Below are 16,580 nucleotides of genomic sequence, written 5' to 3' on the forward strand. Positions count from 1 at the left end.
CAGTAGGAAACATTTTGCAGTAACTAGAAATGCTCTCGGATTATAAGTTTTACTTTCGGCAAATGCTAAGCTTTACTTTAGATTGAAATTTTTGTTCAGTTTATTTGTGTGTGTCCTGGGTAATGAAGGAACTTATCACTCTGTAGTTGCCCTTTGCACACTCTGCCTCATAGACCAATTAGAGTGTCTTTATTACCACCAATTACTAACAGTTAAGGTTTTAAAAGCCTACAGACTGTGTTTGAAAGCAGCTGCCATGCTGCACAATTGATTACTGATTTAACAGACAGCAGATTTGTATGAAGGCACTTCCTTAGGAAACTGGACTCAGGCCAAAGAGAGGTGTAATACCTGGAGAGAGCTGTCCGTTAGCATCTCTGTTCATCTTAACAGCACATGTGGAAGGATACAGCACGCGTGCTGCCATCTTTGCTCAAGGGCACACAGTTGCACTTAGACACGTCTTCCCACGCACACAGGATGGTGGGATATCATATATATATGCTGGCTTAAAAAAAAATTACCAGGCAACAATACATTGGATTCAGACATGCATTGACGCCTTTCAATCTCAACATACTGTCTGCAAGCATTCTTTAGTTTGCAGGCAAGCAAGAGTTTGAAAAAAGTGCTGGTGGATTGAGCAGCTGGCATCTTTGATGTGTTTTTGTAATATATATATTTTTTATCATTTTGTTTTCTTTCTGTCTGCTTTATCACACACACCCCTGCAAGGATGCAAACTTTTTGCTCTAAAGTGTGATATCATGAGACTTTAAAAGTTATTTTGATGTTTTTGGTGTTACTTGAATGTTTAAAAATCCATTAGACCAGGAGCCTTCTGGCAAAATTCAGTTCCAACTGTGCTCTAATGAATTTGTAATTTAACCGAACCCCAAAACTTTGATTGGCTAGTTTGAGTGTTTTAAAGTCCCTATAAGACAAGCCAGTTCACCTGAAGGCTATTGTGAGTGAAAAAAATAGGACAGGGACCTGGCTTGATCTAGCGGTTGTTGATTGGATGGAGGCAGATCTGAATGCAGTCAATTTTAAGAAAGAAAAGAAATTGAAAGTCCGGTATACGCTAGTACCAGGGATCAAGTTGACATTTTGATTAAAAATTACAAAAGATTTAAAACAAGATAAATGCATGGATGGATCATTCACAAGATCAATAACATGCATTTAAAAAGATAGGTGAATTTTCATGCAAGCAGATTAAGACACTGGGATTTTCACATTTTTAGCATGGCCTGATTTGCAAATGCTAATGACTGCAACTTCTCGAAGACAGAATAAAAAAAACATACTTAAGAGTCGGTTTGTTACACTAATTCATGCATACATAGATATCACACCATTACCATATTCAAGCTATTCAAATAAAATTATTATAATCTTTCATTCAGTGGCTCAAATCTATCCCAGGCTGTTGCTAATCTAGATATTTTCTAAATCTTCATCAGATTTAAAACTCAGGTAAATCTTCAATAGTGCTCAGTTGCGCTTTCTAAATTTTTAACTTCAGATTCTGACTCTCTGCTCTCATACTTTGAGGGACATGTGGAAAGTACTTTGCTGTTGTAACTTGTGATGCATCTGCAAAACCATACACCAACATTACGGATACTGTGCATGGTTTTTCAGCTTCCTTTTGTTTGTGGCCTCAGTTTGCCCATCGTCAGAAAAAAAGGCAACCATCTCAAACAAAGGACTGTAGACGTGCTGAATTCAGACAATAAGTTTGCACAGACATTCCAGCAGCATAAGTTTGCAGAGATGAAGATAAAAAAATAAAAAAACACTATAAAAGATAACCAGACCTGCTGCAGAATAGGGGAGGAATGGACAGAGGGAATGAAAATAGAAGAAGTCGAAAGATGGTGTGGGGAGAAGAGCTCACTCTCCCTCTCTAAGGAAAACGTGCATAAATTCAGCAGAACAAAATAGGCAAAATGCCATCACTGAGCCCAATGCTGCATCGCTCTCATGTACACATAAACACACACACACACACACACACACTGCACACATCTAAAAAACAATTGCATTATTAATCAGTCTGAGGCCTGCTTAGAGAGAGGAATGGGGCTGACAGAGTCGAAGAGTTTTCCCCCTTACTTATTTGCCATGTGAATGTGATTAAAAGGCAACATAATACAAATTTACCCTATTTCCTTTCTTATTAAAATGTCTCTGGCTTTAGTGTGCACAGTTTATCAGTGCATGTAATTCAAAAGCTTTTTTCCTTATCTTTAATCAAAAACCATCTTTGCCTCAGCTGCTGTCACACAACATGGATCACAGAACAAAATGCAAAAAGCACTAATAAAAATAACTCGAACTCCTCTGCTGATAAAAACAAGAAAGTCTACAACAGATTTTCAGACTGCCAAGGACCTTCAAACTTGCATGGAAAGCTTTAATGGAAAGTTCATAAAGTGTTTTCTTTCTTTCTTTATTTTTTATTTTGGAAAAAAAGCAGTACAACTGTTTGCAACACTAATCTATTTCTTGAGCACCAAATCAATAAGAATGAGTGCTAATTATAAGAATATTGATAACACTTTAGTATAGGAACCAATTCTCACTATTAACTATTAACTAGTTGCTTATTAGTATGCCTATTATTAACATATTAGCCATTTATTAGTACTTATAAAGCACATACTCTGATGATATGATGATATTATACATTCCCTAATACCTAAACTAGTGTTTATAGAGGCAAAAGTTGGTCGAGGTCAAAGGAAGTTAATGGTTTGTTAATGGTGGGAATTGCACTTTATTTCATACATAAAATAAAGTGTGACCAGAATATCATTAAAGAAACATTATAGCAACAATTTATGGTCACACTTTATATTTGGTGGCCTTAACTACTATGTACTTACATCAAAAAATAAGTACAATGTACTTATTGTGTTCATACTGTATTGCAAAACACGCTGCTATTGAGGTGGGATACGGGTAAGGTTAGGGACAGGTTTGGTGGTATGGGTAGGTTTAAGGGTGGGTTAAGGTGTAAGGGATGGGTCAACAGTGCAATTATAAATGTAAATACAAAAATTAATTACAGATGTAATTACATATAGGTATTTTTAAAAATATAAGTACAATGTAAAAACATGTATGTACACAATAAGTGCATTGTACAAAATTATTAATTTAAATGTAAGTACATAGTAGTTAAGGCCACCTAATATAAAGTGGGACCCAATTTATATAATATACATTGAACAGTACTGTATGTTTTATTACATTTTCCACTTAAATGTATGGTAAATGTACCTATTAAGCTCACCAAAATCTACATTGAGTCATTTTTAGTGCACAAGATATTGGTTTCAGTACAAGAAGTTATGTTAAAATAAAATATCAATCTCTCACACAAAAATATTTAATTTTATTTTAAATGACAAAAGCATTTCAATTAAGATGTACATCATTAAATGCAAAAAGTCCGGCTGTGCTTAATGGGTAAATTTCTGTACCCTTTAAGCACACCCCTGTTCCCATTAAGCTCACATCATGTTTTATAAAAAAATATTGTTTATTTTAAAAACACCTTTTTAAAGAATAATTGAAAAAATGTTTTATTTGAAGGTACAAAGTCAAGAATTACAAGAAGAACTACAACCCGAATTCTGGAAATGTTGGGACGTTTTTTAAATTTGAATAAAATGAAAACTAAAAGACTTTCAAATCACTTGAGCCAATATTTTATTCACAATAGAACATAGAGAACATAAGTGTTTAAGCAGAGAAATTTTACACTTTTATTCACAAAATGAGCTCATTTCAAATTTGATGCCTGCTACAGGTCTCAAAAAAGTTGGCACGGGGGCAACAAAGGGCTGTAAAAGCAAGAAATTTTGAATAGATTCAGCTGGGAGAACATCTAGCAACTAATTAAGTTAATTGACCTCAGGTCTGTAACATGATTAGCTATAAAAGGGATGTGTTAGAGATGCAGAGTCTCTCAGAAGCAAAGATGAGCAGAGGCTCTCCAATCTGTGAAAGAGTGTGTAAAAAGATTGTGGAATACTTTAAAAACAACGTTCCTCAATGTCAAATTGCAAAGGTTTTGCAAATCTCATAATCTACAGTGCATAACATCATCAAAAGATTCTGAGAAACTGGAGAAATCTCTGTGTATAAGGGACAAGGCCGAAGACCGTTGTTGGATGCCCGTGGTATTCAGGCCCTCAGACGACACTGCAGCACTCATCAGCATGATGTCCTGTAGGCCAAGGCTCATTTAAAATGGACTGTTTCAAAGTGGAAAAGTGTTCTATGGTCAGACGAGTCCATATTTGACATTCTTGTTGGAAATCACGGACGCTGTGTCCTCCGGGCTAAAGAGAAGCGAGACCTTCCAGCGTGTTCCATCAGCGTTCAGTTCAAAAGCCAGCATCTCTGATGGTATGGGGGTGCATAAGTGCATTCGGTATGGGCAGCTTGCATGTTTTGGAAGGCACTATGAATGCTGAAAGGTATATAAAGGTTTTAGAGCAACAAATGCTTCCCTCCAGGCGACGTCTATTTCAGGGAAGGCCTTGTGTATTTCAGCAGGACAATGCAAAACCACATACTGCAGCTATTACAACAGCATGGCTTTGTAGTAGAAGAGTCCGGGTGCTGAATTGGCCTGCCTGCAGTCCAGATCTTTCACCTATAGAGAACATTTGGCTCATCATTAAATGAAAAATACGTCAAAGACAACCACGATCTCTTCAGCAGCTGGAAACCTATATCAGGCAAGAATGGGACCAAATTCCAAAGCCAAAACTCCAGAAACTCATAACCTCGATGCCCAGATGTCTTCAAACTGTCTTGAAAAGAAGAGGAGATGCTACAACATGGTAAACATGCTCCAATCCCAACTATTTTGAGAACTGTAGCAGGCATCACATTTGAAATGAGCTCATTTTGTGCATAACATTGTAACATTTCTCAGTTTAAACATTTGTTATGTTATCTATGTTCTATTGTGAATAAAATATTGGCTCATGTTATTTGAAATTATTTTAGTTTTCATTTTATTCAAATTTAAAAAAAACGTCCCAACATTTCCGGAATTCGGGTTGTATCTTTTGGATCTAACTGTAATAATTTCCCACATCCAAGTTCCAGGTTATAAGTCTGAACATTAATCTCTTAATTTTACAGTAAGTAGTGAAATTTACCCAAAATAAAAACTAAAAACTGCACATTTAAAGGGCTTCTCTTTTGGTGAAAGTTTTCAGACAGCTTTCAAAATGGCCACCAGACAGTGTGAACATATGGAGACCCATATCTGGACCCATATGCAATGGTCTGATTGACTTGAAATTACAGGAGGTATGTTGTAACAAACACATCAATTGGTTAAGACATCAAGTAGGACAATAAATTATTTTTCTTTTTATAATCTGAGTTCAAAAATGGAAGTGTGCTTAATGGGTACATGAGCTTAATAGGTACGTTTACCCTATTTGTTAATGCTTTTCCATGTAGTCCAAATCATCATCTAAAGACTATGCAAAGCTGAGTGAACAGATACCATCCATCACTCAAACTCCCAAATCACACATGACTGCACTGAACCTAAGACTAAGAGGATGAAATATAATTTAGAGAAATACTGTGCATGTGTGTGCACAGTAAGGAGCATGCATGTGGGCTGCAGCAGGAAGTGCAGAGAGGGCAGTGCAGTGGGCGGCCCTGACAAATGTTCTGGCTGTCAAAGGTGTGCTGTAATCAGTGAGGGGAGGGACAGAGCTGGACGCCAGCTGCTTCAAGGTCTTCTACTGTCACTTCAGCTGAAGAAAGTCCCGACACTGAAAAAACACTTTCAGATCTCACTCACTCTTTATAACTGCAGGAAATAACTGTCACTCCGCTCATAAACTCCATTCCAGCTTGGTGCTTTGGATCCTTTGACCTCGACCCTAAGGCCAAAAAGTGATATTCAGAACAACAGCACACTTATTCATGAGTATATTGCATTTGGCTATTTTTCCAGTGATTTAAAATAGGCTCAAAAGGATGCAACCAAACACAGCAGCATATTAACCAAGTCAGTACGTTTCCTACCCCTGCTGGTGCTTTAACAGGCATGCAAACACATCAGTGCTGGTTGCTGAGTAATGTCCTCATGTCCTACTTGAGCTCATTAGCATTCTGAGGCAACACATCCCAATGCACAGAGAAAAGCAACTGGAATCACAGGGAGAGTGTCTGTGTGTCCACTATACTAGAAGAATTGCTATATGCAGCAGGTAGATACGGAAAAACAACTTTTATGGTTTTTTATTAGATTGTCTTAATGCAAAAAAAAAAAAAACAATGAAATGAAATGAACAACGATACAGTTATCAACGTCAACGAGTGTGCTGCAATCGTACATTGTTAGTACGACAAATGGATTTTAATGATGCATGAGGGGTCTTGAGCAGGATGATATTCATTAAATTACAGCAACTCCAAACTGCTGTTTTGCTTGTCAAAAACTGACTGTTTATCAATTGGTTTTAACACTATAATAATTTAAATGTTTAAATGACTACTAACAACATTGACTATATACTATATACAGTATACATGCTAGATGCTACCATTAAAAAGTTTGAGGTTGGTAAGATATTCAAAATCTTTTTTTAAGGTTCTTATGCTTACAAAGGTTGTATTTATTTGATCAAAAATGCAGTAAAACTGTAATATTTTGAAATAACAGTAAAATTACTGTTTTTTAAATATATATTTATAATATATAATATAACTCCACTACAGTCGGTGTTAAATGATCCTTCAGAAATAATTTTAATATGCTGATTTGGTGCTCAATATATATTTGTGAAAATAGTTGTGCCGCTTAATATTTTTGTGGAAACGGTTACATCATAAATGTTGTAACATTATAAATGTCTTCAATTGCACTTTAATATTTTAAAAAACGTAATCAAATTTTCACCTAAATTATTATTTGTTTATACAAACTTTTTTTCTTTTTATCTAAACTTGATAACATTAGTTAAAAGTAGGGATGCACCGATACCGATACTGGTATCAGGCCCGATACTGAGCTCATGTACTCGTGCTCGTTAAAATGCCCCGATACCAAGCGCCGATACCTCACAGCATGTGATAAGTGTCATATTCCGACAAAGTAACAGGACAACATGCAGCAGAATGGAGTTATTAGAGATTAAGGACGTCTACGAAGCAAAAATATCATTACAAGTGACTCTGTGTATTGAAAATAATATAATGGACATATACTTAAAATAACTGTGTGATTAGTAAAACAAAATAAACGCAAAAAAAACGTTTTAAGTTCAGAAATGTTTTGATTCCCCCCTCCCTTTCCTCATAGTGGTTTGGTCCACTGCCTGCTTTCCTTCTTTACAGATACACACACACGAGTCCGGTGAGAGAGAGCAAGTTAGTTATGTGTAAGTAGGCTGTCAAGGCTATTTTATTCTCTTTAAACATCGGGTGAAATGACTCTTTCTCTTTAATACAGATGATGCTGGATCATTAATAAATTAGTCATGACAAAAAAATTATGACATCCAATGTATTTTCTATGAGCAATTAGTTTGACAAGCTTAATACCGTAGCTTGTCACCCACTACAACTAACACGGCGATAAGCCTGTGTGTGAACTGATATTAGACTAATATTGTAGACCTATGTGTTGGGTTTCGTTCAATATGATGTTAAGTGGCAGATCAGTGGGTTTAATGCAGTCGAATTAATGCGAAAGAGACTTACTCGGATTCAGACGAAACCTAAAATACTATGGATGACACAAAATAATAATTATAATATGACCGCGTGGTGAACCATGAACTCATATTTAAACACGGTCTCCATGCTATGTACACATGCTGTGTACACATATCTATCCTTACAAGTACAATTTTGGCTGTATTATTTGTGTCCCCTTCAAAAATTGATGAAAAGATGAAATTTACGCCCCTGGATGTATGCAATGAATAATGTTAAACATTCAGTATTAATGCCTTTATACACTGATAAAAATGATTTTGTGCTGAAGTAAATACTACATAAAAACAAATGTAATTTCTACATGAAATTATTTAGTTCAGGCAAGAATTTTAAAAAAAGGAGTAAAATCTATATTAGTACTCAATTTATGCTTGTAGAAATTAAAATTTGAACTTATAAGTATATTTTACCTGAAATTGTTTGTTATGTTTACAAGGATTCTTTAAGTAAATACCAAAGTTATGATACTCATCAAACTCTAACTGGCAATGTTAAATTTACTTATTTTCTTTGGTAATTTTAAATAAGATGACTAGGATTATTGTGTAGTAAAATATATAAACAAACAGTCAATACAATTTACTGGGAAATTCCAAGTAAACTTTACTTGATATTTTCTAATTAAAGCTACAGTTCTTTGTGTTTAGTTCTTACTTGGGAATTCTATTGAAATTACTCACATTTTCTAAGTGAAAAAACTTTCCTAACTTTGTTCAAGTAAATCCTACTCAAAATTGTTTTCAGTGTAGCTGATGTGCGCGAACTGAAAAGCAAAGCGCTGAGTGGATCGAGCGTGCGCCGGCGCAGATGCGCGAGCTTGTCGAGTGAATATACTTTTCTCACAGACATCACTGGAACGTTTGTAGTTCGGTCGGATATGTCAAAAATAAGTGCAAAACAATGCACAAGTTACTTAACGGTAGGGAGGGAGGGAGAGAGAGAGAGCATGCGCGCACTTCTGTGATTTGATGTTCGCTCACATAGCATCACTTGGATTAAAACTGAATCGTAAATATAAGACAATTTATAGGGGCATTCACTATAAAATAAATAATTTATTTTCAACCTTAAGCATACACGACTTTCTGGTGAAAGTGAAACTAGCAGCCTGTGTGAAATGCGCTAGGCTGTACTGTCCCTCTCATTCTGCACCAGTACAAATACGTGCGCGCGTTGTGCATGTTTTGCTTGCTTCATGAGTATTTCTGCATTAGAAAGAAAAGCAAAGAAAAACGCGACTTTTATTTCTGAAAATATCACAGTTAGGAGATTTATAACGAGTGGTTCCCTGCATTATTACAGCAAAACGCGTGATTTTAGCAGCTCTAATGCAACTGAATTAGATGATGTACCATAGAGCAAAAATATATAAAAATGAACAGTGAGAGTAACAAAAACTTGTAAAATACATTTTAATGTGCATAATTAAGTGTGAAAATAACCGAAGGATATACAGTCAAACCAAAAATTATTCAGAGACCAAATATAATTTTTGATATTTTTTACTAGTGGGTGCAGGACTCTATAGTTCATTTATGTAAGTGAGGATAGCAAAATAAAGTAAACTGTGACATATTATATCCAAAAACTCTTCATACAGTGGACTACCGATAAAATTGATACAAATTTGGGACCAAAAATTATTCAGACCGAGTCTGGGAAAAAAACTGAAGTTCAGGTTTGCATGAACCTGGTTGACAGCATGCCCAGGAGACTACAGGCTGTCATTAAGGCTAAGGGTTGCCTGACAAAGTATTGATAGTTGTGTAAATATTGTCATACTAACAGCTGTCTGAATAATTTTGGTTGATTGTAATGCATCACATACCTTTCTATCAAAGTTATCTGATATTATCGAGCTGAATTTGTTCTGACACCGTTTAACTCTGAGTTCTTGTCATATTTTACTACCATAAACTATAGCGAATAAACTGTGATAATGTGAGAAATGTTGAAGGTGTCTGAATAAATTTTGGTTTGACTGTATCTATTTGATAAATTAAGTTAACCAACTAACATTATACATACTCTGTTGGTTTCTGTACCCAATATTTAAAAAATGTACAAATGCAATGAAAATATCGGTATCGGTACTCATTATCGACAAGTACCAAAAATAAAAGTATCGGTATCGGGCGAGTACTGGAAAAAGTGGTATCGGTGCATCCCAAGTTAAAAGATAAACTCTAAACAGAACAAGATCGTCTCCATAAGCATACATACTCAACTGAAAATTGGGACAAAATTAAGACAAAAATTTATAGCAAAATGAAAAGAAAAGATTCATGAAAGCACAGAGATAAAATGGGATGTTCATCTCTCAGGAGTGTTACTGAACTCCAGTTTATCATGATCATTTCAAGAGCAGACAGAAACGCAAGATCGCTATGAAGCTGGATTTAAAAAGTATAATATCAAAACCATGTTTTATATAACTTGGTGACACTTTTGCAAAAGTTAAATTCAGAATCAACATCCCTTAAGTAGGTCTATAAGCAGCCAAAAGCAAACAAAACTTCAGGGCAAGAAATAAGATTTGTTCCCCTCTGCCTAAACAAAATAACACATCCTGAGTAGCTCCTCATACTGCGTAAACAGGACTGACAAAAGAAGATATGTCTCAAGAAAATAAGATAAATAATGTAAAAGAAAGAAAAGAGAGCCTTGCACTGCTCAGCATTTGTCTGTTCTCATCTGCTAATCTTTCTAATGTTGTGTTGTATTCACAAAGTTGTTTAGCCTCCCTGACAGGGCTTTGAAACTACCCTTGGAGTGCTTATGGATAATTCAAAACCTGTGTACAATATGTGCCAAGATAAATAATGAGAGGAAAATGATGCTATTTGACTTCATGAGCCAAATACTGGGTGGGACGAGTCCACTCCTGACCCCCGATGTTTTACAAAATAAAGCGACAGAGGAGATTCTTTTACACAGCAGATGTTTCGATGCACAAGAACAAAGTATCTCTCTTTGCCAGACTCATGAATTTTGGATGCATCATGGACATGGGCTGTTATGCGGGCATTGTACAAAATGCTTTTTCCACCATCCTACAGAAGACAGTGGTGTTATGTGACAGTGGTGGTGTGGGGAAAACATCTGCTGTCATGTGCAGAGGAGCAAGGAGATGTGATAGAATTTACTGTAGCGTGATGAAGGAAAGAGACCTGTTCCTGACAGCAGATAATAAATTTGTCACGGTGGGTGATTATCATGGGGTAAATTAAGACGGCTTTATGTAATAATGTGGCCATGCTACGATATAAGCCAGCATCTAACTCATTTAAATGTGGTGTTGGTTGGTGAGCTAGACCTGTTTGCAATCAACTTACAATAGAACCGATTACATATCTGACATTTTAAGCACATCTTAAAACAACACAAAACATAATTACTGATTCACTTAAAGGATTAACATTTATCCACTTATTTCCCTCCTCACCTTTGCAAATTTTCTACTGCTTCAAAGTCAGTTCATTTCTCAAAGCAAAAACATTGCTCATTACTTCTTCCCTGTGGCCAGCTGAAGGTCAAACATCATTATCCTGTTCTATCGCTTTAATTGGAAGCCGTGCAACATTCAGATGGGCCTCATGTAAGCAAAAAAAAACAAAACCAGACAGACAGAAGGTGTGTGACCCTTAGGGGGCCTGTGACAATGCTGCAGGTGATCTGCCAATTATCTTGAATTCATTTTTGTGAAAAAAGTATATAATAATACAAGAAAATAATCTTATTGTATCAGCCAGAATTTGAATATCATTGCATCTCTACTATACACTTGGGCAGTGGTTTTCAACCAGCAGGCTGGGGCCCAAGATTATTTGAAAATTCTTCAAAATTATGTAGGCTTTGAATATTGTTGAAGATTGAGAACCATTACACTAAGGGTTCATTTGACTGTACTGTTGTACTGTAAAAACCTGAAGAAACAATTAGCACACGGGAATTTTACAAAATAAACAATTAACTAGAAATTACATAGACATGCCAAGTAACACATTAAAATTTTAAGAATATAACTGAAATAGTCTTTTCTTGTAAATCATACTCCAATACTCTTAGTTTTACAACTGCACAAAATATTTTTTTAGTCTAGCAAACTCACGCAATTATACACTCACTGGACAAAAAAATGCATTTTTGCAATAAATAGTTTTATCATACAACATTATCCAGTTTCCAAGACATAATATGGAAACACCATTCCAATGCTGTGTAATGTAACTTTAATAGAAAAGTCCACACCTCTTTCACACCTGAACTATGAATCAGCCTGTAGCGCAAAGCAAATTGTGACTTTTTGATTTAATTCTACACAAATCATGTTTTGCAATGTTCATTGGAAAACAGTTCATAACATGTACTGCAAGGTTCTCAAACCGACAATGTATTCACTGGGTGTAAGGACAAAAATCGACCTTGAACACCGCCATCGGTTATGCATTGTGCAATTTCATTTAGAGCTACCTTTTTTGCACTTTTAAAATCTGCAGGGTGCTTTCAACGCCAGCTGAGAATATACACCCTCAGTGTGAAATCACACAACAAACCTGTCTTACTCATACTAGAGTAGGGCTTTTTATCTGGACCATGTATTATAAATTCGATTAAATTAGAATACTCATTTTCTTCATCACACTAGAACCCCATGGACTCCGACAACATCTGATAAAATGAAGGAAGGGTTCATATAAAGGACACATTCCTCACTCCTTCAAAGCTAATAACCCTTACTTCCGATAAACAATATAATAAGATTTGATATAAGCGGTATGTTTAGACAAACAATTGAATTTTTCTACCTATTTTATAAAATAGATGACTAGACAACACCATATTTTCAATAAATAAAATCACATCTGGCATTTTAGGAGGTTTTTAATCAGGATAGCTAGTATTGCTGTAAATATTGCTGGGAGTCTAAACCTCAGCTTTGCTACTTAATGCCTGTGAGCAGAAATGGAGATGGATAGTGTAAGATAATATCATATCATATCCCTGGGCTTTGGCAAGGCATTTTCCTCTCCATAAGCTTCTCCATAATTGTGGGCTTTGTCCCTCCCAATGGAAAAACAGCATTGGAGAGGCAATGGGCTGTCACTTCTGCCTCAGAAGTCCTGGGAGACAAATTAAGATGCTCTGGTTATGGAAACAGCAGATTCTTCTATTCTTTTTATGTTAGAATCTCACTTTTTTTAAAAGTATGTCTCAAAGAATTCAACTGCTTGTTATTACGAAAGATATCTGCTTTTGAAATCTCAATTATTCAGATTTTTTCACAAATTCTGATGTTATTAAGGCCCTCCATTACTGTGGATAGGACAGTCCACAAAGATGAACCTCAACAGAATGTGCAATTGTAAGTATGGCAGGCTTTGCACAGGAGTCTTGAAAAAAAAGGTCCAACCAGAGGTAATTCTGAGGTGATTCTACACTAACAGAGCCACCTTGTGGTGCACGGATGATTTTCTCTGACAGTTTAAACAAAACACCCACCCACCCACCGCTGTGCAATTTTACTGCCCCCAATACTGAGAAAATGGCTTAAATCTAAAAACATGGCATGAGGTAGGGAGGCTCACATGTGAATGCTGAGGGGAAATAATGTTCAAATAAGCAAACTTTGAAGTTGTTCTACTCCCTTATCACTGAAAACCACACTACAGCGGGACGGTTAGGACTATGATGCATCTATAATGAATAGATTATAAATGCAATAAGTGTGATGCTGTTACATCTGGCATTCCTCTCCCCTTATACTGTTTTCCACTGGCTAGCTGGCAGGCAGAGACTGCTAATTCGTAAACACGCCATAATAACAAAAATTAAAGATGAGCCTCTTTTCTCTGCACAGAAAAAGAGTGTCAAGAAAACATCAATAATTCACATCTTACTCTCTCTCTGCTCTCTCTTAACGACTGTTTATCAGCCCAGCTTGTTAGACAGTACACTAATGAATGGCTAAAAATGAAAACTTATAATGTATTTCTCATCTCTAATCCTAAATGATAATTATAGAATTTAATACAGACAAATAGACAAGTTCAAACTAAAGGAATTAGATTTGGCTCTTCACTAACTACAGCAAATGTCATCTGTAGCAGACAAAGTACATATCCAGGGTTAAAGGAAAGGTAAGGCACTTATTACGAAAAAGACATCTGCTTCTGTGTCACGTATTTGCACTCCAAGGAATATGAAAGGGAATATTAATGCTACCATTGTTCCGCACAAAGATGATCTAAGCAGCACCTGGAGGAGAAACTTTAAAGGGACAGACTCATTTCAAAGGCCTAAAATACAAAAACAAATGGTTAAATACTTATATATAAAACAAAATGCTTAATGCATTATTTAAAGTTAATAACAATGACTAGAAAAATAACTCAAATACCAATGGTTGTTCTTCAATTCCTCAAAGCAAGTCAAGTCACATTTATTTATATGATGCATTATAAAGCCTACACACAGTTTCAAAGCAGCTTCATAGTAATGAACAGGAAAATAACTGTTAATAATATTATTAAGACAAAAACATGCTTTAAAATAACTTTGATTACTTATTTGGGCATAGTGCTTTTATGGTGAGTTTCTACTAAACTTACAAAGACTGTAAAAATGAAAAAGTTTATAAAACATTCTGCTTCTTTTCTTTGTTTATTCAATGTACTGTACAGAACAACCTGTACCCTAAATGTAAAGAAAACCTGTTAAAGCAAGATCATTCAATCAACAAGGATTCTGAAAATAAATAATATATGCACAAAACTAAACTAATTTGCTTTGCAGAATTGTTTTAACAGGTCTCCTAGTACATAAGACTGCAAATTGTATAAGTCTAAATCAATTGGTCGTTCACTTGGCTAGATCAAGGACAGGTAATAATCCCACAATTGCCCAGGGCACTACATTAAATCTTCATATATTCAAGAGCTGACACTACTACAATCAAACTGTCTCGGTAAATTACCCAGATCACAACAGGTGAAAACGAAGATCAAAGCGCACTTGACTGAAAACTGACACTGTCTGCATCGACGGGGTTCTCGGGACTGTACAGTGATACATAATTGATCGTTTGCAGTAAATGAAACAGCTGTGAGATTGACGAAACCGAGAGCAATCTGTCAACACTGCCTCGTGCCACCGAAATGTGCCTTTTTGGGGGTCATCATCACTGCTTCTTGGTACAACACAAAGCTTAAGAAAATGATGCTGGTGAGGTCTCTCAAATGAAACGCCAGGTATGATACTATTCATTGTATTTACAGTTTCTGTGTTCCTTATCATGTAAACATCACAGCACGCAACGCATTCATCGAATTCGCGCTACAACCGGCTTTCGTGCGTCACAGCGTCAAGAAATCTGAGAAAGTGTAACACCACCATATAATTTTAGAGTATCCCGTCTAATGTTGTTCGTGTGTTTAACAAGTATCTCCAACTGTGTCGAGAGAAGGGTTAGTTTGCAGCCGCGCGTAATCACCGCTATACAAACTAGCACAGACTTTGACTTCGTTTTTATAAACATACCTGTAACTCTAAGCTGTAGTCCTCGTATAAGTGTGTCGGGTATACGGTCAGATGGTGTTGCACTTGGAGAGAGAAGGTGTAATCCATTGACTGTGTGATGTGGGCGCGTGTGTAGAATAGAGGATGCTCGTGTACAGCTGCCTGCGGTCCTTTAGTTCAATTGCAGAGCGTTCTCCGCCCCGCCGTCCTCCATTGGCTGGATGGCTGGAGTAGTTTTTTTTTTTTTTCTGCAGTAGTGGCTTTACAAGCTCGGGTTTATAACAAGACACTAGTGCACAAATGATACGCATCAGAGGTAAGATGAATGTGAATTAAGTCAGCGTATGTATTTTGTTGCTATTATGCTTTACCGTTTAAGTAAATACTATTCACTTAAAGTGAAAACAGACCAGAAATTTGGCCTTAAGTGGTAACACTTTATAATAATAAGTATACACTAACAAAGTAGCCTACTTACAGATTATTTGCCAACTATTATATAGTTAAATCATAGTTTAGAAACTGTAGTTAATTTATTAATAGACTCTTTACAAATAGTGAGTTCTTCATGCATTGTCACTGTAATTAACCAAATTATTCTTTTTTTTAATTAGTTCATATGTAAAGAGTTAGATAATGCTTTGTTAACAATTTATTAACCATAAATAGTTGTAAATTTAGATGAGGTCATGGAAAATGGGAAAATGTAATTGATTAAGTGCTGTACACCAACCTTTAGCTACTTTTACATACAGTATGTACATGTACAGTATGTCTTTATATAGACTAGAAAATTATGTTGGCATTAGAGGAAGTGCACTGGCATGGTTCAAATCGTACTTATCTGACCGCCATCAATTTGTGGCAGTAAATTAAGAGGTATCATACCAATCACAAGTTCAGTATGGAGTACCTCAAGGCTCAGTACGTGGCCCCTTACTTTTCACGCTTTATGTGTTACCCTTGGGAGATATCATTAGGAAACATGGTGTTAGCTTTCACTGTTATGCTGATGATACCCAGCTCTATATTTCTTCGCGACCTGATGAATCTTACCAATTTGCAAAACCAACGGAATCTATAGTTGATATCAAAAACTGGATGACTAGCAATTTCTTACTGCTAAATTCTGAAAAAATTAATTAATTATTGGACCAAAAACTTTTGCATGTAATAACCTAGATCACTGTCTAATACTTGATGGCTGCTCTGTAAATTCTTCGTCATCAGCTAGGAACCTAGGTGTACTTTTTTATAGCAATCTTTCCTTCGAAAAACATGTTTCT

General features: G+C 35.9%; 1 protein-coding gene across 5 annotated transcripts in view; it reads right to left on the minus strand.

Annotated features, from left to right (window-relative positions):
- The window catches only part of zmat4a (zinc finger, matrin-type 4a), an 84,028-nt gene extending 68,562 nt beyond the window's left edge, over window positions 1-15,466 (minus strand). For all 5 annotated transcript variants that reach the window (XR_009271535.1, XM_058777398.1, XM_058777396.1 and 2 more), the window contains exon 1: window positions 15,316-15,466. Coding sequence is in view for 4 of the 5 variants with exons in the window: in XM_058777398.1 (XP_058633381.1) it covers window positions 15,316-15,402 (87 nt within the window). In the remaining variant the exon portion in view is untranslated. The remainder of the gene's footprint in view (window positions 1-15,315) is intronic.
- Window positions 15,467-16,580: the final 1,114 nt, after the last annotated feature.

The sequence above is a fragment of the Onychostoma macrolepis genome, chromosome 05, assembly GCF_012432095.1.
Source record: "Onychostoma macrolepis isolate SWU-2019 chromosome 05, ASM1243209v1, whole genome shotgun sequence".
Classification (NCBI taxonomy): Eukaryota; Metazoa; Chordata; class Actinopteri; order Cypriniformes; family Cyprinidae; genus Onychostoma; species Onychostoma macrolepis.